Genomic DNA, 25,270 nt, shown 5'->3' with positions numbered 1-25,270 from the left:
CATACGTCTATAGCTAAAACACACAATGTTTAAACGGGGGTAGACTTCAACAAAAATAACTGCCTTTGAAATATGGATGGCTGTCCACCAACATTAGGTCATATTTGACCTGTTGGCAACCAGCATCGTTGACCATATTTCTCATTTGAGGAACATAGCAATTCTCCATATTTAACATAATTTGATTGCAACAACTGTTGATGTTGAGAAACGCAACACAAACCGGTGGTGCAAATGCTCTTTTCAAGATGCTCTAACTTGATCACAAGAACTTATACAGCAAGACTATACTTTCAGGGATCATTTCTATAGTGCGTTACTTGAGAAATGTGTGTCTAAAGTGGTAGATCTCGCTATCCATGATGACGATTCAAGATATTCCCATTCAGAGCATGAATCTGGTGGTTAGAAATGACTTTGCTCATTTTTCTTCCACCTTTGATGACTGTTCCTTGTTCTTCAATGAATGTGGATGAAGGGAATATGTTCTGAGTGGATGTTAACCATGTACAATAAAAACTACTGAAATGTCTCCCAAATCCTTATCGTTAGTAAAATAAAACCTCTTGAATCAGTCCTGAGACCCCAGCAATAATCTTTTCAGTTCTCTGGCTTTTGTTGATCTCCATGTCCAGCCCAGATATATTGCTTCAAAATGAGGTGTTTTAACATTTTCCTTCCAGGACAACCTTTGACCTTTATACGTAGAAGAACCTTGTACTTTCTAACAATTTTTCTGTAGCTTGTGAGCGTCATAGAGCAAAACATGTTACATGTGCATGTTCGATAGAGTCTCAGCTTTTCATAGATAGCTTTTAGTAGTTTGTAATTCAAACCATTCTGACTCTACAGATGTTTTTGTAAAAAAAAGACCCGGGCCTGGGCACCTTCGGAATCCATCTGTGTCTCACAAACACAGCTCTATCTCAGCCCCCGTTAATCACACAGACTAACTCTTGGTACCACTGGATGCGGAGGACCAAGACAAATCTGATGGTACAACCCATACGTCTATAGCTAAAACACACAATGTTTAAACGGGGGTAGACTTCAACAAAAATAACTGCCTTTGAAATATGGATGGCTGTCCACCAACATTAGGTCATATTTGACCTGTTGGCAACCAGCATCGTTGACCATATTTCTCACTTGAGGAACATAGCAATTCTCCATATTTAACATAATTTGATTGCAACAACTGTTGATGCTGAGAAACGCAACACAAACCGGTGGTGCAAATGCTCTTTTCAAGATGCTCTACCTTGATCACAACAACTTATACAGCAAGACTATACTTTCAGGGATCATTTCTATAGTGCGTTACTTGAGAAATGTGTGTCTAAAGTGGTAGATCTCGCTATCCACGATGACGATTCAAGATATTCCCATTCAGAGCATGAATCTGGTGGTTAGAAATGACTTTGCTCATTTTTCTTCCACCTTTGATGACTGTTCCTTGTTCTTCAATGAACGTGGATGAAGGGAATATGTTCTGAGTGGATGTTAACCATGTACAATAAAAACTACTGAAATGTCTCCCAAATCCTTATCGTTAGTAAAATAAAACCTCTTGGATCAGTCCTGAGACCCCAGCAATAATCTTTTCAGTTCTCTGGCTTTTGTTGATCTCCATGTCCAGCCCAGATATATTGCTTCAAAATGAGGTGTTTTAACATTTTCCTTCCAGGACAACCTTTGACCTTTATACGTAGAAGAACCTTGTACTTTCTAACAATTTTTCTGTAGCTTGTGAGCGTCATAGAGCAAAACATGTTACATGTGCATGTTCGATAGAGTCTCAGCTTTTCATAGATAGCTTTTAGTAGTTTGTAATTCAAACCATTCTGACTCTACAGATGTTTTTGTAAAAAAAAGACCCGGGCCTGGGCACCTTCGGAATCCATCTGTGTCTCACAAACACAGCTCTATCTCAGCCCCCGTTAATCACACAGACTAACTCTTGGTACCACTGGATGCGGAGGACCAAGACAAATCTGATGGTACAACCCATACGTCTATAACTAAAACACACAATGTTTAAACGGGGGTAGACTTCAACAAAAATAACTGCCTTTGAAATATGGATGGCTGTCCACCAACATTAGGTCATATTTGACCTGTTGGCAACCAGCATCGTTGACCATATTTCTCACTTGAGGAACATAGCAATTCTCCATATTTAACATCATTTGATTGCAACAACTGTTGATGCTGAGAAACGCAACACAAACCGGTGGTGCAAATGCTCTTTTCAAGATGCTCTACCTTGATCACAACAACTTATACAGCAAGACTATACTTTCAGGGATCCTTTCTATAGTGCGTTACTTGAGAAATGTGTGTTTAAAGTGGTAGATCTCGCTATCCATGATGACGATTCAAGATATTCCCATTCAGAGCATGAATCTGGTGGTTAGAAATGACTTTGCTCATTTTTCTTCCACCTTTGATGACTGTTCCTTGTTCTTCAATGAACGTGGATGAAGGGAATATGTTCTGAGTGGATGTTAACCATGTACAATAAAAACTACTGAAATGTCTCCCAAATCCTTATCGGTAGTAAAATAAAACCTCTTGAATCAGTCCTGAGACCCCAGCAATAATCTTTTCAGTTCTCTGGCTTTTGTTGATCTCCATGTCCAGCCCAGATATATTGCTTCAAAATGAGGTGTTTTAACATTTTCCTTTCAGGACAACCTTTGACCTTTATACGTAGAAGAACCTTTGTACTTTCAAGCAACTTTTCTGTAGCTTGTGAGTGTCATAGAGCAAAACATGTTACATGTGCATGTTCGATAGAGTCTCAGCTTTTCATAGATAGCTTTTAGTAGTTTGTAATTCAAACCATTCTGACTCTACAGATGTTTTTGTAAAAAAAAGACCCGGGCCTGGGCACCTTCGGAATCCATCTTTGTCTCACAAACACAGCTCTATCTCAGCCCCCGTTAATCACACAGACTAACTCTTGGTACCACTGGATGCGGAGGACCAAGACAAATCTGATGGTACAACCCATACGTCTATAGCTAAAACACACAATGTTTAAACGGGGGTAGACTTCAACAAAAATAACTGCCTTTGAAATATGGATGGCTGTCCACCAACATTAGGTCATATTTGACCTGTTGGCAACCAGCATCGTTGACCATATTTCTCACTTGAGGAACATAGCAATTCTCCATATTTAACATAATTTGATTGCAACAACTGTTGATGCTGAGAAACGCAACACAAACCGGTGGTGCAAATGCTCTTTTCAAGATGCTCTACCTTGATCACAACAACTTATACAGCAAGACTATACTTTCAGGGATCATTTCTATAGTGCGTTACTTGAGAAATGTGTGTCTAAAGTGGTAGATCTCGCTATCCACGATGACGATTCAAGATATTCCCATTCAGAGCATGAATCTGGTGGTTAAAAATGACTTTGCTCATTTTTCTTCCACCTTTGATGACTGTTCCTTGTTCTTCAATGAATGTGGATGAAGGGAATATGTTCTGAGTGGATGTTAACCATGTACAATAAAAACTACTGAAATGTCTCCCAAATCCTTATCGTTAGTAAAATAAAACCTCTTGAATCAGTCCTGAGACCCCAGCAATAATCTTTTCAGTTCTCTGGCTTTTGTTGATCTCCATGTCCAGCCCAGATATATTGCTTCAAAATGAGGTGTTTTAACATTTTCCTTCCAGGACAACCTTTGACCTTTATACGTAGAAGAACCTTGTACTTTCTAACAATTTTTCTGTAGCTTGTGAGCGTCATAGAGCAAAACATGTTACATGTGCATGTTCGATAGAGTCTCAGCTTTTCATAGATAGCTTTTAGTAGTTTGTAATTCAAACCATTCTGACTCTACAGATGTTTTTGTAAAAAAAAGACCCGGGCCTGGGCACCTTCGGAATCCATCTGTGTCTCACAAACACAGCTCTATCTCAGCCCCCGTTAATCACACAGACTAACTCTTGGTACCACTGGATGCGGAAGACCAAGACAAATCTGATGGTACAACCCATACGTCTATAGCTAAAACACACAATGTTTAAACGGGGGTAGACTTCAACAAAAATAACTGCCTTTGAAATATGGATGGCTGTCCACCAACATTAGGTCATATTTGACCTGTTGGCAACCAGCATCGTTGACCATATTTCTCATTTGAGGAACATAGCAATTCTCCATATTTAACATCATTTGATTGCAACAACTGTTGATGCTGAGAAACGCAACACAAACCGGTGGTGCAAATTATCTTTTCAAGATGCTCTACCTTGATCACAACAACTTAAACAGCAAGACTATACTTTCAGGGATCCTTTCTATAGTGCGTTACTTGAGAAATGTGTGTTTAAAGTGGTAGATCTCGCTATCCATGATGACGATTCAAGATATTCCCATTCAGAGCATGAATCTGGTGGTTAGAAATGACTTTGCTCATTTTTCTTCCACCTTTGATGACTGTTCCTTGTTCTTCAATGAACGTGGATGAAGGGAATATGTTCTGAGTGGATGTTAACCATGTACAATAAAAACTACTGAAATGTCTCCCAAATCCTTATCGGTAGTAAAATAAAACCTCTTGAATCAGTCCTGAGACCCCAGCAATAATCTTTTCAGTTCTCTGGCTTTTGTTGATCTCCATGTCCAGCCCAGATATATTGCTTCAAAATGAGGTGTTTTAACATTTTCCTTTCAGGACAACCTTTGACCTTTATACGTAGAAGAACCTTTGTACTTTCAAACAACTTTTCTGTAGCTTGTGAGTGTCATAGAGCAAAACATGTTACATGTGCATGTTCGATAGAGTCTCAGCTTTTCATAGATAGCTTTTAGTAGTTTGTAATTCAAACCATTCTGACTCTACAGATGTTTTTGTAAAAAAAAGACCCGGGCCTGGGCACCTTCGGAATCCATCTTTGTCTCACAAACACAGCTCTATCTCAGCCCCCGTTAATCACACAGACTAACTCTTGGTACCACTGGATGCGGAAGACCAAGACAAATCTGATGGTACAACCCATACGTCTATAGCTAAAACACACAATGTTTAAACGGGGGTAGACTTCAACAAAAATAACTGCCTTTGAAATATGGATGGCTGTCCACCAACATTAGGTCATATTTGACCTGTTGGCAACCAGCATCGTTGACCATATTTCTCATTTGAGGAACATAGCAATTCTCCATATTTAACATAATTTGATTGCAACAACTGTTGATGTTGAGAAACGCAACACAAACCGGTGGTGCAAATGCTCTTTTCAAGATGCTCTACCTTGATCACAAGAACTTATACAGCAAGACTATACTTTCAGGGATCATTTCTATAGTGCGTTACTTGAGAAATGTGTGTCTAAAGTGGTAGATCTCGCTATCCATGATGACGATTCAAGATATTCCCATTCAGAGCATGAATCTGGTGGTTAGAAATGACTTTGCTCATTTTTCTTCCACCTTTGATGACTGTTCCTTGTTCTTCAATGAATGTGGATGAAGGGAATATGTTCTGAGTGGATGTTAACCATGTACAATAAAAACTACTGAAATGTCTCCCAAATCCTTATCGGTAGTAAAATAAAACCTCTTGAATCAGTCCTGAGACCCCAGCAATAATCTTTTCAGTTCTCTGGCTTTTGTTGATCTCCATGTCCAGCCCAGATATATTGCTTCAAAATGAGGTGTTTTAACATTTTCCTTTCAGGACAACCTTTGACCTTTATACGTAGAAGAACCTTTGTACTTTCAAACAACTTTTCTGTAGCTTGTGAGTGTCATAGAGCAAAACATGTTACATGTGCATGTTCGATAGAGTCTCAGCTTTTCATAGATAGCTTTTAGTAGTTTGTAATTCAAACCATTCTGACTCTACAGATGTTTTTGTAAAAAAAAGACCCGGGCCTGGGCACCTTCGGAATCCATCTTTGTCTCACAAACACAGCTCTATCTCAGCCCCCGTTAATCACACAGACTAACTCTTGGTACCACTGGATGCGGAAGACCAAGACAAATCTGATGGTACAACCCATACGTCTATAGCTAAAACACACAATGTTTAAACGGGGGTAGACTTCAACAAAAATAACTGCCTTTGAAATATGGATGGCTGTCCACCAACATTAGGTCATATTTGACCTGTTGGCAACCAGCATCGTTGACCATATTTCTCATTTGAGGAACATAGCAATTCTCCATATTTAACATAATTTGATTGCAACAACTGTTGATGTTGAGAAACGCAACACAAACCGGTGGTGCAAATGCTCTTTTCAAGATGCTCTAACTTGATCACAAGAACTTATACAGCAAGACTATACTTTCAGGGATCATTTCTATAGTGCGTTACTTGAGAAATGTGTGTCTAAAGTGGTAGATCTCGCTATCCATGATGACGATTCAAGATATTCCCATTCAGAGCATGAATCTGGTGGTTAGAAATGACTTTGCTCATTTTTCTTCCACCTTTGATGACTGTTCCTTGTTCTTCAATGAATGTGGATGAAGGGAATATGTTCTGAGTGGATGTTAACCATGTACAATAAAAACTACTGAAATGTCTCCCAAATCCTTATCGTTAGTAAAATAAAACCTCTTGAATCAGTCCTGAGACCCCAGCAATAATCTTTTCAGTTCTCTGGCTTTTGTTGATCTCCATGTCCAGCCCAGATATATTGCTTCAAAATGAGGTGTTTTAACATTTTCCTTCCAGGACAACCTTTGACCTTTATACGTAGAAGAACCTTGTACTTTCTAACAATTTTTCTGTAGCTTGTGAGCGTGATAGAGCAAAACATGTTACATGTGCATGTTCGATAGAGTCTCAGCTTTTCATAGATAGCTTTTAGTAGTTTGTAATTCAAACCATTCTGACTCTACAGATGTTTTTGTAAAAAAAAGACCCGGGCCTGGGCACCTTCGGAATCCATCTTTGTCTCACAAACACAGCTCTATCTCAGCCCCCGTTAATCACACAGACTAACTCTTGGTACCACTGGATGCGGAGGACCAAGACAAATCTGATGGTACAACCCATACGTCTATAGCTAAAACACACAATGTTTAAACGGGGGTAGACTTCAACAAAAATAACTGCCTTTGAAATATGGATGGCTGTCCACCAACATTAGGTCATATTTGACCTGTTTGGCAACCAGCATCGTTGACCATATTTCTCATTTGAGGAACATAGCAATTCTCCATATTTAACATAATTTGATTGCAACAACTGTTGATGTTGAGAAACGCAACACAAACCGGTGGTGCAAATGCTCTTTTCAAGATGCTCTACCTTGATCACAAGAACTTATACAGCAAGACTATACTTTCAGGGATCATTTCTATAGTGCGTTACTTGAGAAATGTGTGTCTAAAGTGGTAGATCTCGCTATCCATGATGACGATTCAAGATATTCCCATTCAGAGCATGAATCTGGTGGTTAGAAATGACTTTGCTCATTTTTCTTCCACCTTTGATGACTGTTCCTTGTTCTTCAATGAATGTGGATGAAGGGAATATGTTCTGAGTGGATGTTAACCATGTACAATAAAAACTACTGAAATGTCTCCCAAATCCTTATCGTTAGTAAAATAAAACCTCTTGAATCAGTCCTGAGACCCCAGCAATAATCTTTTCAGTTCTCTGGCTTTCATTGATCTCCATGTCCAGCCCATATATATTGCTTCAAAATGAGGTGTTTTAACATTTTCCTTTCAGGACAACCTTTGACCTTTATACGTAGAAGAACCTTGTACTTTCTAACAACTTTTCTGTAGCTTGTGAGTGTCATAGAGCAAAACATGTTACATGTGCATGTTCGATAGAGTCTCAGCTTTTCATAGATAGCTTTTAGTAGTTTGTAATTCAAACCATTCTGACTCTACAGATGTGTTTGTAAATAAAAGACCCGGGCCTGGGCACCTTCGGAATCCATCTTTGTCTCACAAACACAGCTCTATCTCAGCCCCGTTAATCACACAGACTAACTCTTGGTACCACTGGATGCGGAAGACAAAGACAAATCTGATGGTACAACCCATACGTCTATAGCTAAAACACACAATGTTTAAACGGGGGTAGACTTCAACAAAAATAAACAGCTTTGAAATCTGGATGGCTGTCCACCAACATTAGGTCATATTTTACCTGTTGGCAACCAGCAATGTTGACCATATTTCTCATTTGAGGAACCTAGCAATTCTCCATAATTAACATAATTTGATTGCAACAACTGTTGATGCTGAGAATGCAACATTAATGAAAACTATACTTTCAGCGATCAGTTTATTAGGTATTTACTGCGTTGACACAATGACTTATCAATGACCCAAAACCAGATCAGATCAGTTAATTCCTACCGTTGTCGTAATGCTTCAGCAAATGTACATTATCCCGGTAATGTTGGAATACACAATGTAAGTGACCTAATTTATGTCGCTCTAACTGCCCTGAATGCCTCTGCTGATTCTGCAGCTATTGTATGCTGTAATTATGTGCCTTTGAACCAGAGTTATACTGTTAGCCCTGAGGCGGTGTGCATCTCACCCTGCACTAACATAATTAAGATCAGCATGTCTACTTCTGCTAGGCTTCCCAGTAAACCAATGAAAATAATCAAACATCTCAGAACAGTGCTAAAAATAGCCCACATTAACATATGTAGTTTAAGAAACAAAGTTCATGACATCAATCATTTGCTTGTAACAGATGACATTCATAATTTCTGAAAATCACTTAGATAATACCTTTGATGATACAGTGGTAGAAATACATGGTTGTAACATCGACAGAAAATATAGAAATGCCTATGGTGGAGGTGTTGCCATTTATATTCAGAACCACATTCCTGTAAATCTTTAAATGGTTCTCATGTTAAATAATATTGAAGTAATATTGTTACAAGTTAATCTTCCTCACCTAAAGCCCATTCTTGTGGGAAGCTGCTATAGACTACCAAGTGCTAACAGTCAGTATCTGGACAACATGAAATGCTTGATAATGTATGTGATATCGACAGAGAGGTATATTTTCTGGGTGATTTAAATATGGACTTGCTTTCATCAAACTTCACACTCAAGAAATAGCTTCAAACTGTAACTTGTGCCTGCAACCTGGTTCAGGTTATCAGTCAACCTACTGTATCAGGGTAGTTACAAACAGCACAGAAGTTAAATCATCAAACATTTTATTGATCACATCTTTACCAATTACTGCAGAAATTTGCTTTAAAGCAGTATCCAAATCCATTGGATGTAGTGATCACAATATAATAGCCATATTTAGGAAAACCAAAGTTCCAAAGGCTGGGCCAAATATACTGAATAAGAGGTCATACAATAAGTTGTGTAGTGATTGATAGGTGGTTGATGTAAAGAATATTTGTTGGTCTGTGGTGTGTAATGAGGCACAACCAGACACTGCACTTGACATATTTATGAAATGTCTTATTCCAGTTACTAATAAGCATGCACCAATTAAGAAAATGACTGTAAAAACTATTAAATCCCCATGGATTGTTGAGGAATTGAAAAATGGTATGGTTGAGAGGGATGAGGTAAAAGAATGGGACATAAATCTGGCTGCACAACAGATTGGCAAACATACTGCAAATTGAGAAATCATGTGACTAAACTGAATCCAAAGAAAAAGAAACTATATTCTGAAACAAAGAAAAAAGATTTAAAGAATGATAGTAAAAAGCTTTGGAGCATCTTAAATCAAATTTCGGGCAAAAAGACAAACTCAGCTCCATCATACATTGAATCAGATGCCTCATTCATCACAAAAGCCACTGATATTGGCAATTACTTTAATTATTTTTTTCATTGGCAAGATTAGCAAACATAGGCATGACATGTGAGCAACAAATGCTGACACTACAAATCCAAATATAACTGATCAAATTATTTAGAATTTTGAAAAAAAAGGTATTGTTGTCTATCAACAATGACAAGCCACCGGGGTCTGACAACTTGGATGGAATAATAGCGGTCGATATTGCCACTCCTATTTGCAATATTTTCTATCTAAGCCTACTAGAAAGTGTGTGCCCTCAGGCCTGGAGGGAAGCAAAGGTAATTCAACTACCCAAGAATAGTTAAGGCCCCTGTACTGGCTCAAATACCACCGACCAATGAACCTGTTACCAACTCTTAGTAAACTTTGAGAACAGACTTTCAGCACGCTTATAGGGAAGGACATTCAACAAGCATGGCACTTGCACAAATGATTGATGATTGACTGAGAGAAATTGATGATAAAAAATTGTGGGGGCTGTTTTGTTAGACTTCAGTGCGGCTATTGACATCGATCATAGTCTGCTGATGGAAAAACGTATGTGCTATGGATTTACACCCCCTGCTATTTTGTGGATAAAGATTTACCTCTCTAACAGAACACAGAGGGTGTTCATTAATGGAGTCCTCTCCAACATAATCAAGGTAGAATCAGGAATTCCCCAGGGTAGCGTTCTAGGCCTCTTATTTATTTTTATACTAATGACATGCCACTGGCCCTGAGCAAAGCCAATGTGCCTATGTATGCGGATGACTCAACACTATACACGTCAGCTACTGCAGCGAGTGAAATCACTGCAACACTTAAGAGCTGCGGTTAGTTTCAGAATGGATGGCAAGGAATAAGTTAGTCATAAATATTTCAAAAACAAAAAGCATTTTGTATTTAGGACAAATCATTCACTAAACCCTAAACCTCAACTAAATCTTGTAATGAAGAAATAATGATGAAGATTTTAGATATTCCTTTCAGAGCGTGTCTCGTGGCTAGGAGTGACTTTGCTCATTTTCGTTCCACCATTGACGACTGTTGCTTGTTCTTCAATGGGATTTGGATGAAGGAAACATGTTCTGAGTGGATGCTGATCATGTTAAAATAAATGGAAATAGCTTTTGACTCTGAAAATGCAACACATACCGGTGGTGCAAATGCTCTTTTCAAGACACTCCACCTTGATCACAAAAGCTGCTCCACCAAGATGATACATTCTATGATCACTTCTACAGTTATTTACTTCAGAAATGTGTTTCTAAAGTGTTAGGTTTTGCTATCCGTGATGAACATTTAGGATATTCCTTCCAATACATGGATGTGGTTAAAGTGTTAAACCAATCTAAATGTATTTTAGATTTTAGATTCTTCAAAGTAGCCACCCTTTGACTTGATGACAGCGTTGCACATTTGGCATTCTCTCATCAGCTCCACCTGGAGTGCTTTTCCAACAGTATTGAAGGATCATATACTGAGTATGTGTTGGCTGCTTTTCCTTCACTTTGCGGTTCAACTCATCCCAAACCATCTCAATTGGGTTGAGGTCGGGTGATTGTGGAGGCCAGGTCACCTGATGCAGCACTCCATCACTCTCCTTCTTAATCAAATAGCCCTTACACAGCCTGGAGGTGTGGTGGGTCATTATCCTGTTGAAAAGCAAATGATAGTCCCACTAAGCGCAAAGCAGATGGGATGGTGTATCACTACAAAATGATGTGGTAGCCATGCTGGTTAAGTGTACCTTGAATTCTAAATAAATCACATACAGTGTCACCAGCAAAGCACCCACACACCACCTCCTCCATGCTTCACGATGGGAATCACATACTCTGCATCTCACAAAGACACGGCAGTTGGAACCAGAAATCTTACATTTGGACTCATTTGGACATACTTCCACCGGTCTAACGTCCATTGCTTGTGTTTCTTGGCCCAAGCAAGTCTCTTCTTCTTACTAGTGTCATTTAGTAGTGGTTTCTTTGCAGAAAATCAACCATGAAGGCCTGATTCACGCAGCCTCCTCTGAACAGTTGATGCTGAGAGTTGAGATGTGTCTTTTACTTAAACTGTGGAAAGCATTTATTTGGGCTGCAATATCTGAGGCTGGTAACTCTAATGAACTTATCCTCTGCAGCAGAGGTAACTCTGGGTCTTCCTTTCCTGTGGTGGTCCTCATGAGAGCCAGTTTCATTATAGCGCTTGATGGTTTTTGTGACTGCACTTGAAGAAACTTTCAGTTCCACCCTACCTTGTCACAACACAACTGATTGGCTCAAACACATTATGAAGGAAATAAATTCCACAAATGTACTTTTAACAAGGCACATTTGTAAATTGAAATGCATTTCAGGTGACTGCCTTGTGAAGCTGGTTGAGAGAATGCCATGTGTGCAAAGCTGTCATCAAGTCAAAGGGTGTCTACTATTAAATATATTTAGATTTGCTAAACACTTTTTTGGTTTATTACATGATTCCATATGTGTTATTTCATAGTTTTGAAGTCTTCACTCTTGTTCTATAATGTCGAAAATAGTTCAAATAAAGAAAAGCCATTTAATGAGTAGGTGTGTCCAAACTTTTGACTGGTACTGTATGCCCACCAAAATGCAACTAAAATATTTTCAACAACTTTGGGCAAATTACTAGTGAACACATTGGCTTGCCTTAAATTTACGCTGCCTTGTTCAACAGAATAATTCTGGGATGGGTTACTGTGGAGCACTTTGTGACAACTGCTTATGTACAAAGGTCTTTATAAATACATTTGATTGATTGATTGATTAAGTAAATTGAATTTGTTATGCACAATACAACCTATTGAAATAAGCAATAGCATTTCTTTCTAAATTTCTTTCATCTCCACATTTTAGGAACGAAGTGCATGCAATTTGGTTTCAAATCACTTTTATTTAGTGGAAACTGTGCAGACTGGCCATGCATCTCATTTGGCACGTTCACCGCTTCTTATCGCCTGTTTAAAATACATCCACAGTACATAATAGAGCACTTAACGTGCCGTTGTCATAACCACAGAAAATGAACTGCCTATTTTAAATTCTGGACATGTTGCAGTGAGTGTTGTCTGAAAAAGTCTGACTAACTCTGAATCATAATACATCTTAAATTACGTCAAGACTAGGGCTAATTCTAATAAAATGTGTATATATAAATAAAAATATATATTTCTGTGACATTGCTTGACTTCAGATAACTAACTTCTGGACTATTTAGTATTTGACTAATTAGATGAACTATGTGGCAGGTTGTTAAGACCTGAGGTTGCTTCAGAAGAATGGGATGAATCACCAAATGATTAAAATGTTCTATGCATGAGTGTTCTGTGCATGAGTGTTCTGTGCATGAGTGTTCTGTGCATGAGTGTTCTGTGTATGAGTGTTCTGTGCATGAGTTTTCTGTGTATGAGTGTTCTGTGTATGAGTGTTCTGTGCATGAGTGTTCTTTGTTCTACGCATGAGTGTTCTCTGAGCACAGATTGGCAATCAAAACCAACGTTTTTAATTGCAGTGAATAAAAAATGAGACCATCACAGCATGCTTCGGCAACCGAGAGCCAATCATCAGTTGGGTATCCCAAACAATTTATGGTTTAGCCCGGATTTAGTCCCACTGGATTTGGATAATGAACCATTGAAAGGTGATTTCTGATTGAGCCGAAATATGCAGCGTTTATTGTTTATGTGGTCTCTGCGAATCCGTGAACATTGCCTTACAAAATCTATTGCAGACAAAGCACGAGCAGATTAAATCCCGGCCTTACGATGACTTTTGCTGAGCAGTAATGAGTTTAAGTTTGTGCTGAATCCTAAAATAGGCCTATAATTGACATCTGGTTCTAAAAACTGGTATCGGAAATAGCTTGAATGAACATTCCTTGAATATTGCGAGAATGTGTAAATGGGTAAAATAGTTAGGGTCAGACTAAAGCCTTATCCCTCTGGCTCATAACCATTTCCTGACTTAGTGGCAATGAACTTATAGTCAGAGCTCTGTCACATGTAACACAGAAATTACCAGTTACAAGTTACAAAGCAGAAACAGTACAAATAGTTTTTTTGTGTGTGAAAACTGACGACAATGAGTGGCCTGTAAAAAAAAGTGTTACTTATTTGGGTGTCAATATGAATGTCACTCTCAGACTGTATATGGGGCGGGGCGTTCCACGAAATGAGTGCTTTTTGCATCCCTTTTGATATTTTAAGAGAAATTGTGCAGCAATATGTCATTTTAAAAGCCTGCTATATTAAAGTAAGTGCCCTTTACTATAGACCACATAGAGAAGTCAATAAATCAGATTTTCAATATGAATAAAGATTTACTAAAGTACCAAAATTCAGCGTTTTGACATGTCCCTCAGTTAACCCACTTAACCCCCAAAATACTTTGTTTTCACCATAAATGTAAAGTCCTGGTTATTTTGTAGCTTTGACAAACTCATTTCTGGAGATTTTAAGGTCAACCCTGTTACATAAACAGAATTATTGTTTTAATATGTTGAAACTTCATAAATATATTTTTTTAAAGAAACATTGAACATTGGTTGAGCTGGTTCTACCGTTTTGGGTCATTTTCTGTGTTTCGTGATGGATAATTGAGAGGGTTGAGCATAACATGTCAACTCTGTTACCCACAGATAGACGGGCTAGAAAGGTTTCAACAATTGAAATGTTCAATTGCCACTCCCTGCTGCACACACAACGGCTGCTGTATTAATAATCCTCCCTGAATCCACGTGTTTGACATGGGAGAAGGGACCACTCACTTTATGATCAAACTTCATCAATGTAGCAGCAACAGTGATTTTTGGTCATCCTACTTTGATCTGGTTTCATCCAAATATCATCTAATTTGATTAAAAACATGATTTTGACTGTACGGGACCATTTGACATGCGTGTTTTTTATGAAGTTGAACATGTGCTCCTTATGACAGAATGTAAACATTATAATGAACAAAAAGATGAATGCAACACGCAACAATTTCATTGATTTTACTGAGTTACATGTCATATGAAGAAATTTGTCAATTTAAAAAAATTCATTAGGTCCTAATCTATGGATTTCACATGACTGGAAATACAGATACAATTGAAGTCGATCGTTGACATACACCTTAGCCAAATACATTTAAACTCCGTTTTTAACAATTCCTGACATTTTAATCCTAGTAAAAATTACCTGTCTTAAGTCAGTTAGTATCACCATTTTATTTTAAGAATGTGAAATGTCGGAATAATAGTAGAGAGAATGATTTATTTCAGCTTTCATTTCTTTCATCACATTCCCAGTGGGTCAGAAGTTTGCATACACTCAATTAGTATTTGGTAGCAGTGCCTTTAAATTATATAACTTGGGTCAAACATTTCGGGTATACTTCTGCACGCTTTCCACAATAAGTTGGGTGAATTTTGGCCCATTCCTCCTGACAGAGCTGGTGTAACTGAGTCAGGTTTGTAGGCCTCCTTACTCAAACACGCTTTTTCAGTTCTTCCCACAAATTTTCATTAAGGATTGAGGTCAGGGCTTTGTGATGGCCACTCCAATACCTTAACCCTTGTTGTCCTTAAGCCATTTTGCTACAACTTTGGAAGTATGCTTGGGGTCATTGTCCATTTGGAAGACACATTTGCGATCAAGCTTTAACTTTCTGACTAATGTCTTGAGATGTTGCTTCAATATATCCACATAATTTTACCTCCTCGTGATTCTATCTATTTTGTGAAGTGCACCAGTCCCTCCTGCAGCAAAGCACCCCCAGAACATGCACCCCGTGCGTCAGTGTCACGCCTTGGTCTTAGTATTTTGTGTTTTCTTTAATTATTTGTTCAGGCCAGGGTGTGACATGGGTTATTGTGTTGTCGTATTGGTTTTTTTTGTAGGCATTGGGATTGTGGTTGATTAGGGGTGTGTCGAGTGTAGGCTTGGCTGCCTGAGGCGGTTCTCGATCAGGGTCAGGTGCTTCTCGTTGCCTCTGATTGGGAACAGTATTTAGGTAGCCTGAGTTCGCTTTGTCTTTCGTGGGTGATTGTTCCTGTCTCTGTGTAGTGTTCACCAGATAGGCTGTATTAGGTTTCACGTTCCGTTTGTTGTTTTGTATTTATTAAGTTATTTCATGTATCGTCACTTTGTTCATTAATGACATGAGTAACCACCACGCTACATTTCGGTCCTCTCTTTCAACAAACGAAGAACACCGTTAGAGTCAGGGCTGGGATGGTGTTCTTCGGCTTGCAAGCATCCCCCTTTTTCCTCCAAACATAATGATGGTCATTATGGCCAAACAGTTCGATTTTTGTTTCATCAGACCAGAGGACATTTCTCCAAAAAGTACAATCTTTGTCCCCATGTACAGTTGCAAACCGTAGTCTGGCTTTTTTACACCTCCAATTGACTCAAATTATGTCAATTAGCCTATCAGAAGCTTCTAAAGCCATGACATGGAATTTTCCAAGCTGTTTAAAGGCACAGTCAACTTAGTGTATATACATTTCTGACCCACTGAAATTGTAATACAGTGAGTTACAAGTGAAATTATCTGTCTGTAAACAATTGTTAGAAAAAAAAGTAGAAAGCAGATGTCCTAACCGACTTGCCTAAACTATAGTTTAACAATAAATTTGTGGAGTGGTTGAAAAATTTGTTTTAATGACTCCAACCTGAGTCTATTTAAACTTCCGACTTCAACTGTACGCATCTATTGGTCACAAACTGTACCTTTAACAAAATGGGCCTCACAATAGGCCTCAGGAGCTCGTCACGGTTATTTTATGCATTCAAATTATCTTTGATAAAATGCAATTGTGTTTGTTAACTGTAGCTTATGACTGCCCATATCATAACCCCACTGCCAGTATGGAGCACTCTGTTGACAACGTTGACATCAGAAAACCGCATACCCACACGACGCCATACATGTGGTCTGCGGTTGTGAGGCCGGTTGGGCATACTGCCAAATTCTTTAAAATGACGTTGGAAGTGCCGTATGGTAGAAAAATTAACATTCACTACTCTGGCAACAGCTCTGGTTGACGTTCCTGTTTTGCTCCCTCAAAACTTCAGACACCTATGGCATTGTGTTGTTTGACAAAACTGCCCGTTTTAGAGTGGCCTTTAGTTTTCCCCAGCACAAGGTGCACCTGTGTAATGATCATGCCATTGTTACATTCCCAAGCAAGAAGGGGGAACTAACAAAGAGTCACTGACAACAACAAAAACAAAACAGTTGGGGTTTTAGGGGGTGTATGTTGACTAGCAACTACAACTGGAACCAAAAACACTCACCATGAGCACCCAATACATTTGCCAAAGAAGAGGCAAACAAAAGAAAAACCCACAACGGACTTAAAGAAAACTAAATCTGACAAATAAATGTTTTTCTAGAAATCAAATAGGGCACGCCAACTAAAGGCATTGACGCGCCCCATCTCTCAAGACATCTGGGTCACTGGGCAAGCCACTCCTAAATAGCACCTGGGCAGCGCAGGTGAAAAATCTTCCCTCTAAGGAGACGCAACCAGCACAGGTGTAACACATTCTGGCTAACGAGGTGACACTAACCGGTGCACCCTACGTGCTAATGGGCTACACGTGCCAAAGTCCAACCTCAAAACATAAATGGAAAAACCAAAGCCTGTAACTCTGCTTCTTGATATGCCACTCCTGTCAGGTGAATGGATCATCTTGGCAAAGGAGAAAAGCTCACTAACAGGGATGTAAAGAAATTTGTGCACAGAATTTGAGAGAAATAATATTTTTGTGCTTATGGAACATTTCTGGGATCTGTTATTTCAGCTAATGAAACATCGGACCAACACTTTACATGTTGTGTTTATATTTTTGTTCACCGAAGAATCCTAATCCATAGATTAGGGCCTAAGGAATTTATTTCAATTGACTGATTTCCTTAAATGAACTGTTACTCAGTAGAATCATTGAATGTTGTTACATGTTGCGTTTCTATTGTTGTTCTGTAATAGCTTTGCTACATTACAGGGTTCACAGTCTGTTGGAGAGGATGAGTACAATACAAGTTGTCACATAGACAAGCCCCTCCCACATTGACTGTCAATATGGTAAAAGTCCTTCCCACCCACCCCTATAAAGCCTCTCACGTTGACTGTGTACACTCAGACAAATAGGTAACTACAGCCTCAGAAAAAGCATCCAGTAACTGGAGAGATCTATGCAACTGGCAGCCTCCCAGTGAAGTGAATTGTTTTGAGCCTGAGGTAAGTGAAATCTGCCATTTGAATTTGAGAATGTATATTTTCTTTCTGACTTGTATCAGATCATTTTGTTTTTCTCTGAAGTCAGGGCAGGAATGTAGGGAGTGCTATCTTTGTTTTCTGTCTGTCTGCAGCAGTGCAATTTTCTTATTATATTGTTATTACAGAAGAAGACTGAAGGAGATGACTTGTCACTCACATCCATGTAGAATGTATGGTATTCCTGAGCACAGAGAAATTAGCCAATACTCAACCGTTTTTGTCCAGATATTATATTGGGCAAATTAATGACCAGGGACTGAAGAGGGTCAGAGTTCACATAACTGGCTTTTTGGACCATCTTATGTAAGCATGGTATAATCCAGGTATACTTTTGGAGCCAGGAGACACTGCTCACCTTTTCTCACAAGTAGATGAGACTATCTAAATATAAATCATAAATCATCATCTTATTCGCAGGCTCCATCCAATATGAAAGTGCATCTTCAAACCATCATCTGCGGGTGTGTTCTAGCCACAGTTCTACCGCTGGTGAAAGGCACAGTCCTACCTCTAGTGAAAGGCACAGTCCTACCTCTAGTGAAAGGCACAGTTCTACCGCTGGTGAAAGGCACAGTCCTACCTCTAGTGAAAGGCACAGTTCTACCGCTGGTGAAAGGCACAGTTCTACCGCTGGTCAAAGGCACCAAAGTTGACCTCAACTCCAACATGAAAAAGAGGTAACCTGATTGACGAATGATGAACGGTGGCCACCGTCTAATTCTATAGAGTGTACAGGATTATTGGATAGGATGTGTGTTCTGTCTTTGATGTGTCTAGGAGGAAGTATGTTATTTCTGCATTATGCCTTCTCTTCTTCTTCTTCTTCTTCTTCTTCTTCTTCTTCTTCTTCTGTGGTAGATTTAGAGTCTGGTTACAGAGCCGCACAAGAGAAGATTTCCAAAGCAGCTCTGCAGTGAACTCAGGGATCCTCAGTGGACCAGGGCAGAGAGAGGAGACAGACCCCTCAGTATTTCATTCCAGGTGTTATTTCAATAATGGTCACTCTGGTGTATAAAAAAATATATATGTTTTTACTAATATAAAAAGGTCACATTTGAATGGTTTTTGGTCAAGTTAATTTCAGTCAATCTTTAGAAATCTCTATTTCTTCTCTTATCTCATTTTGATCTCTTTCTCTTCCAGGTCCAGAAGATCCATTGTGACCTCAGTGAAAAGACCAGGCTGTTCTCTGGGAACATGCAGCCTGCATGACCTGGCCCATCGGCTACACATCCTCAACAACAAGTTAAAGGTCAACAGAGCCCCGGAGGACAAGATCAGCTCACAGGGTTACGGACGCCGCCGCAGGTCGCCACAGTCACTCCCACAGCGCTACGCAACGCTAAGTCTCCAAGCAGGCAGAGTGAGACTGAACTGCAGCAGAGAGTGCAGCCAAGGACTCCACCTACAGGCCATCCCTCTCAGACAAACTTGAGACGGGCAGAGAACAGGAAGAGGAGTGTCGATCTAGCGAATATCAAGCACTTTTTTAAATGTTTGGGGCTGGCTGAGATATTACTGAGGTCCTATTCCTGAGCATTCCTTTCCTGCATGGGGAAAAGGAAGGACAAGGTCAATGGAGCAGGAAACAATTTTCACACCACTGGATGGAAGATAGAGGGGCGCAAGAAGGTGTGTGTGTGTGTGTGTGTGGGGGGGGGGGGGGGGGGGGGGGGGGGGGGGGGGTCTAAAAATAGCTGTGTGTGTGTATATATTCGTGTTGCAGTGACTTCTGCACTCTCAGAGCTGTGGAACTTGACACGCTTCTGTCTCTTTCCCAGCTCAGGAGACATTCTCTCACCCCTGTGGTGGCATAGAAAGAGTGGCTTGGTTGAATACTGTCGCTCCAAACCACACCACTGCACTAGGGCTAGGACTAGAGCTTAACCTCTAGATTGGGGCTGGGACTAGAGTTTAACTCTGAGACCAGACTGGGGCTGGCACTAGAGCTTAACCCCTAGACCAGACTGCGGCTGGGACTAGAGCTTAACCCCTAGACCAGACTGCGGCTGGGACTAGAGTTTAACCCTTGGACTAGACTGGGGCTGGCACTAGAGCTTAACCCCTAGACCAGACTGGGGCTGGGACTAGAGCTTAACCCCTAGACCAGACTGCGGCTGGGACTAGAGCTTAACTCCTAGACTAGACTAGACTGGGGCTGGGACTAGAGCTTAACCCCTAGACTAGACTGGGGCTGGGACTAGAGTTTAACCCTTGGACTAGGCTGGGACTAGAGCTGGGCCAGGAGCCTAGCAGGAGAAGAGGAGGACATATAACATGCTCTTGACTGACTAATTTCACACACACCACCAATATCAGTTCAAAACAATATCAATGGTGGTGAGAGACACTGTAACAGAAATATTTGGTCAATGTATTATGTATTGTGTACTCATAAAGGATTATCTACTTGAACTTGAGTTTATGTATATAGAGATAAGTGCAATGTATATACACAGCAAATTGTTACAAAGTGTTGATTTCTAGTGTTGATTCAGGTGTTAAAGTCACTCTGTAAGTGTTAACTTAATTACCAGTGTTAAAACAAAACCACACCCTTCATTATCATATTTCCCAGCATGCTCTATTGCAGGATGATTTTTTTAGAGTTGTTTGTTTCAATATCTATGTTTTTGCATGTACATTGATTGATTTAATTCATCTTAAGCTACTCAAATATACATTTGTCTAAACTAATCAAATCTGTTACTTGGACTTTTTTTTCGCCCATTACTGAAATGGTGGTTCCAGGTAATATGGTTTACGTCAGCGATTTGCTCAAGAGGCTGTAGTTGGTCTTCGACGGGGCCACTGAAAATTGGTTGTATCAGCAAAAAAATTATTATCCCTTTTTTCAGGATCCTGTCTGTCAAAGATCATTTGTAGAAATACGGATGACTTCACAGATCTTCATTGTAAAGGGTTTAAACACTGTTTCCCATGCTCGTTCAATGAACCATAAACAAGTAATGAACATGCACCTGTAGAACGGTCGTTAAGACACTAACAGCTTACAGACGGTAGGCAATTAATGTCACAATTATGAAAACTTAGGATACTAAAGAGGCCTTTCTACTGACTCTGAAAAACACCAAAAGAAAGATGTCCAGGGTCCCTGCTCATCTGAGTGAACGTGCCTTAGGCATGCTGCAAGGAGGCATGAGGACTGCAGATGTGGCCATGGCAATAAATTGCAATGTTTGTACTGTGAGACGGCTAAGACAGAGCTACAGGGAGACAGGACGGACAGTTGATCGTCCTCGCAGTGGCAGACCACATGTAACAACACCTGCACAGGATCGGTACATCTGAACATCACACCTGCGGGACAGGTACAGGATGGCAACAACAACTGTCTGAATTACACCAGGAACGCACAATCCCTCCATCAGTGCTCAGACTGTCCGCAATAGGCTGAGAGATGCTGGACTGAAGGCTTGTAGGCACATCACCGGCACAAACCCACCATCGCTGGACCACACAGGACTGGCAAAAAGTGCTCTTCTCTGATGAGTCGCGGTTTTGTCTCACCAGGGGTGATGGTCGGATTCGCATTTATCATCGAAGGAATGAGCATTACACCGAGGCCTGTACTCTGGAGCAGGATCGATTTGGAGGTGGAGGGTCCGTCATGGTCTGGTGGCGGTGTGTCACAGCATCATCTGACTGAGCATGTTGTCATTGCAGGAAATCTCAACACTGCGTTACAAGGAAGACATCCTTCTCCCTCGTGGTACCCTTCCTGCAGGCTCATCCTGACATGACCCTCCACAGCATGTCAATGCCACCAACCATACTGCTCATTCTGTGCTTGATTTCCTGCAAGACAGGAATGTCAATGTTCTGCCATGGCTAGCAAAGAGCCCGGATCTCAATCCCATTGAGCATGTCTGGGACCTGTTGGATCAGAGGGTGAGGGCTTGGGCCATTCCCCCCAGAAATGTCTAGGAACTTGCAGGTGCCTTGGTGGAAGAGTGGGGTAAAATCTCACAGCAAGAACTGGCAATTCTGGTGTAGTCCATGAGGAGGAGATTCGCTGCAAGTAATTAATGCAGCTGGTGGCCACACCAGATACTAACTGTTACTTTTGACCCCACCTTTGTTCAGGGACACATTATTCCATTACTGTTACTCAGATGTCTGTAGAACTTGTTCAGTTTATGTCTCAGTTGTTGAATCTTGTTATGTTCATACAAATATTTACACATAAAAATAAACGCAGTTGACAGTGAGAGGATGTTTATTTTTTTGCTGAGTTTTTTATACACAAAAGTATGTGGCGCCCTTTCAAATTAGTAGATTAGCCTTTTCAGCCACACCCATTGCTGACAGGTGTATAAAATCTAGCACATTTCCATGCAATCTCCATTGACAAACAATGGCAGTAGAATGACCTTACTGAAGGGCTCAGTTACATTCAACCTGTCACCGTCATAGAATGCCACATTTACTACAAGTCAGTTCGTCAAATTTATGTCCTTCTAGAGCTGCCCTGGTCAACTGTAAGTGCTGTGATTGTGAAGTGGAAACCTCTAGGAGCAACAACGGCTCAGCTGCGAAGCGGTAAGCCACACAAGCTCACAGAACGGGACTGTCGAGTGCTGAAGCGGGTAACGCGTAAAAATCGTCTGTCCTCGGCTGCAACACTCACTACTGACTTCCAAACTGCCTCTGGAAGCAACGTCAGCACAAGAGCTGTTCGTTAGGAGCTTCATGAAATGGGTTTCCGTGGCCAAGCAGCCACAAACAAGCCAAAGATCAGCATGCGCAATGCCAAGCGTTGGATGGAGTGGTGTAAAGCTCTCCGCCATTGGACTCTGGAGCAGTGGAAACACGTTCTCTGTAGGGATCAATCAGGCTTCACCATCTGGCAGTCCGACGGACGAATCTGGAATGACACATTCGACGAGCTGGTGTCCACATACATTTGGTCATGTAGTGTAGCTGGCTAGCTCATTTGGAAAATTTCAGTTGAAACTTTACAGGGTGAGGTCTGGGTATATTTCAATACATTTATACATATATAAGCAATGTTCATACATCATTAATATCAATAAAGTCAAGAAGTTTGTATCAATTTCCTGTTTGATGTATGACATGACACCTGCGTCAGAGTTTTGGGCAACCATTCCCCAGCTTTGTTCCATGCTGGCTTAAGACCAAGCTAGCCAGTTACTAGCAGTGGTGTAAAGTACTTAAGTAAAATTACTTTAAAGGACTTCTTATGTTGTTTTTTTGGGATATCTGTACTTTACTTTACTATGTATATTTTTTACTACTTTTACTTTTACTTCACTACATTCCTTTAAGAAAATATTGTACTTTTTACTCCATACATTGTCTTTGACACCCAAAAGTACTTATTACATTTTGAATGCTCAGCAGAACAGGAAAATAGTCATTCACACACTTATCAACCAACCATCCCTGGTCATCCCTATTGCCTCTGATCTGGTGGGCTCACTAAACTATCAACCAAACATCCCTGGTCATCCCTACTGCCTCTGATCTGGTGGACTCACTAAACTATCAACCAAACATTTTTTTTTCACCTTTTTTTAGCCAGGTAGGCTGGTTCTCATTTGCAACTGCGACCTGGCCAAGATAAAGCAACGCAGTTCAACACATACAACAACACAGAGTTACACGTGGAATAATCAAACATACAATCAATAATACAGTAGAACAATCTATAAACAGCATGTGCAAATGAGGTAGGATAAGAGAGGTAAAGGCAATAAATAGGCCATGGTGGTGAAGTAATTACAATATAGCAATTAAACACTGGAATGGTAGGGTGTGCAGAAGATGCATGTGCAAGTAGAGATACTGGGGTGCAAAGGAGCAAGATAAATAAATAAATACAGTATGGGGATGAAATAGATTGGATGGGTTATTTACAGATGAGCTATATACAGGTGCAGTGATCTGTGGGCTGCTCTGACAGCTGGTGCTTAAAGCTAGTGAGGGAGGTAAGAGTCTTCAGCTTCAGAGATTTTTGCAGGTCGTTCCAGTCATTGGCAGCACAGAACTGGAAGGAGAGGAGGCCAAAGGAAGAATTGGATTTGGAGGTGACCAGTAAGATATACCTGCTGGAGAGAGTGCTTCAGGTGGGTGCTGCTATGGTGACCAGTGAGCTGAGATAAGGCGGGGCTTTACCTAGCAGAGACTTGTTGATGACCTAGAGCCAGTGGGTTTGGCGACGAGTATGAAGCGAGGGCCAGCCAACGAGAGCATACAGGTCGCAGTGGTGGGTAGTATATGGGGCTTTGGTGACAAAACGGATGGCACTGTGATAGACTGCATCCAATTTGTTGAGTAGAGTGGTGGAGGCTATTTTGTAAATGACATCGCCAAAGTCGAGGATCAGTAGGATGGTCAGTTTCACGAGGGTATGTTTGGCAGCATGAGTGAAGGATGCTTGGTTTGCGAAATAGGAAGCCGATTCTAGATTTCATTTTGGATTGGAGATGTTTAATGTCTGAGAGTCTGAAAGGAGAGTTTACAGTCTAACCAGACACCTAGGTATTTGTAGTTGTCCACATATTTTAAGTCAGAACCGTCCAGAGTAGTGATGCTGGACGGGCAGGCAGGTGCAGGCAGCGAACGGTTGAAGAGCATGCATTTAGTTTTACTTGCATTTAAGAGCAGTTGGAGGCCACGGAAGGAGAGTTGTATGGCATTGAAGCTCATCTAGACGTTAGCTAACACAGTGTCCAAAGGGCCAGAGGTATACAGAATGGTGTCGTCTGCGTAGAGGTGGATCAAAGAATCACCAGCAGCGAGAGCGACATCATTGATGTCCCTAGTGCCTCTGATCTGGTGGACTCACTAAACTATCAACCAACCATCCCTGGTCATCCCTACTGCCTCTGATCTGGTGGACTCACTAAACACACATGCATTTTTTGCAGTGGTGTAAAGTACTTAAGTACAAATACTTTAAAGTACTATTTAAGTAGTTTTTTTGGTTATCTGTACTTTACTATTTATGTTTTTGACTACTTGTACTTTTACTTCACTACATTCCTAAGAAAAGTATGTACTTTTTACTGTCACGACTTGTGCAGAAGTTGTTCGGGCGACGTTTGGCGATCGACGTCACCGGCTTTCTAGCCATCACCGCTCCATTTTTCATATATCCATTTGTTTTGTCTTGTTTTCATACACACCTGGTTTTCATTTCCCCAAACAATCTACTC

The 25,270-nt window shown here is 40.4% G+C and overlaps 1 protein-coding gene, 8 non-coding genes and 1 pseudogene across 9 annotated transcripts; all 10 read left to right on the top strand.

Moving 5' to 3' along the window:
- Positions 1-281: 281 nt before the first annotated feature.
- Positions 282-497, top strand: LOC116375976 (small nucleolar RNA U3). Its single transcript, XR_004211379.1, has one exon. It is a non-coding gene; the product is annotated as a small nucleolar RNA U3 (small nucleolar RNA).
- Positions 498-1,285: 788 nt separating this feature from the next.
- Positions 1,286-1,501, top strand: LOC116376056 (small nucleolar RNA U3). Its single transcript, XR_004211451.1, has one exon. It is a non-coding gene; the product is annotated as a small nucleolar RNA U3 (small nucleolar RNA).
- Positions 1,502-2,289: 788 nt separating this feature from the next.
- On the top strand, positions 2,290-2,505 carry LOC116375983 (small nucleolar RNA U3). The gene has a single exon (XR_004211386.1). It is a non-coding gene; the product is annotated as a small nucleolar RNA U3 (small nucleolar RNA).
- A 789-nt stretch (positions 2,506-3,294) lies between these two features.
- Positions 3,295-3,510, top strand: LOC116375965 (small nucleolar RNA U3). The gene has a single exon (XR_004211368.1). It is a non-coding gene; the product is annotated as a small nucleolar RNA U3 (small nucleolar RNA).
- Positions 3,511-4,298: 788 nt separating this feature from the next.
- On the top strand, positions 4,299-4,514 carry LOC116375982 (small nucleolar RNA U3). The gene has a single exon (XR_004211385.1). It is a non-coding gene; the product is annotated as a small nucleolar RNA U3 (small nucleolar RNA).
- Positions 4,515-5,303: 789 nt separating this feature from the next.
- LOC116375975 (small nucleolar RNA U3) lies at positions 5,304-5,519 on the top strand. Its single transcript, XR_004211378.1, has one exon. It is a non-coding gene; the product is annotated as a small nucleolar RNA U3 (small nucleolar RNA).
- A 789-nt stretch (positions 5,520-6,308) lies between these two features.
- LOC116375974 (small nucleolar RNA U3) lies at positions 6,309-6,524 on the top strand. The gene has a single exon (XR_004211377.1). It is a non-coding gene; the product is annotated as a small nucleolar RNA U3 (small nucleolar RNA).
- A 789-nt stretch (positions 6,525-7,313) lies between these two features.
- On the top strand, positions 7,314-7,529 carry LOC116375973 (small nucleolar RNA U3). The gene has a single exon (XR_004211376.1). It is a non-coding gene; the product is annotated as a small nucleolar RNA U3 (small nucleolar RNA).
- Positions 7,530-10,681: 3,152 nt separating this feature from the next.
- LOC116375997 (uncharacterized) lies at positions 10,682-10,870 on the top strand (annotated as a pseudogene).
- A 6,956-nt stretch (positions 10,871-17,826) lies between these two features.
- LOC109897736 (ADM) lies at positions 17,827-19,705 on the top strand. The gene is made up of 4 exons (XM_020492277.2): positions 17,827-18,029; positions 18,486-18,745; positions 18,927-19,049; positions 19,212-19,705. The coding sequence occupies exons 2-4, from the start codon at positions 18,498-18,500 to the stop codon at positions 19,501-19,503; spliced, it is 663 nt and encodes a 220-aa protein (XP_020347866.1). The 5' UTR covers positions 17,827-18,029; positions 18,486-18,497; the 3' UTR covers positions 19,504-19,705.
- Positions 19,706-25,270: the final 5,565 nt, after the last annotated feature.

The sequence above is a fragment of the Oncorhynchus kisutch genome, linkage group LG10, assembly GCF_002021735.2.
Source record: "Oncorhynchus kisutch isolate 150728-3 linkage group LG10, Okis_V2, whole genome shotgun sequence".
NCBI classification, from domain to species: Eukaryota; Metazoa; Chordata; class Actinopteri; order Salmoniformes; family Salmonidae; genus Oncorhynchus; species Oncorhynchus kisutch.
This window is presented reverse-complemented; position numbering and strand designations above follow the sequence as displayed.

Coding starts and splice junctions, on each gene's coding strand:
- LOC109897736 (XM_020492277.2), top strand. CDS start 18,498: ATGAAAGTGCATCTTCAAACCATCATCTGCGGGTGTGTTCTAGCCACA. Junction 18,746..18,926: donor AACTCCAACATGAAAAAGAG/GTAACCTGATTG, acceptor CTTCTGTGGTAG/ATTTAGAGTCTGGTTACAGA. Junction 19,050..19,211: donor CCCTCAGTATTTCATTCCAG/GTGTTATTTCAA, acceptor TTTCTCTTCCAG/GTCCAGAAGATCCATTGTGA.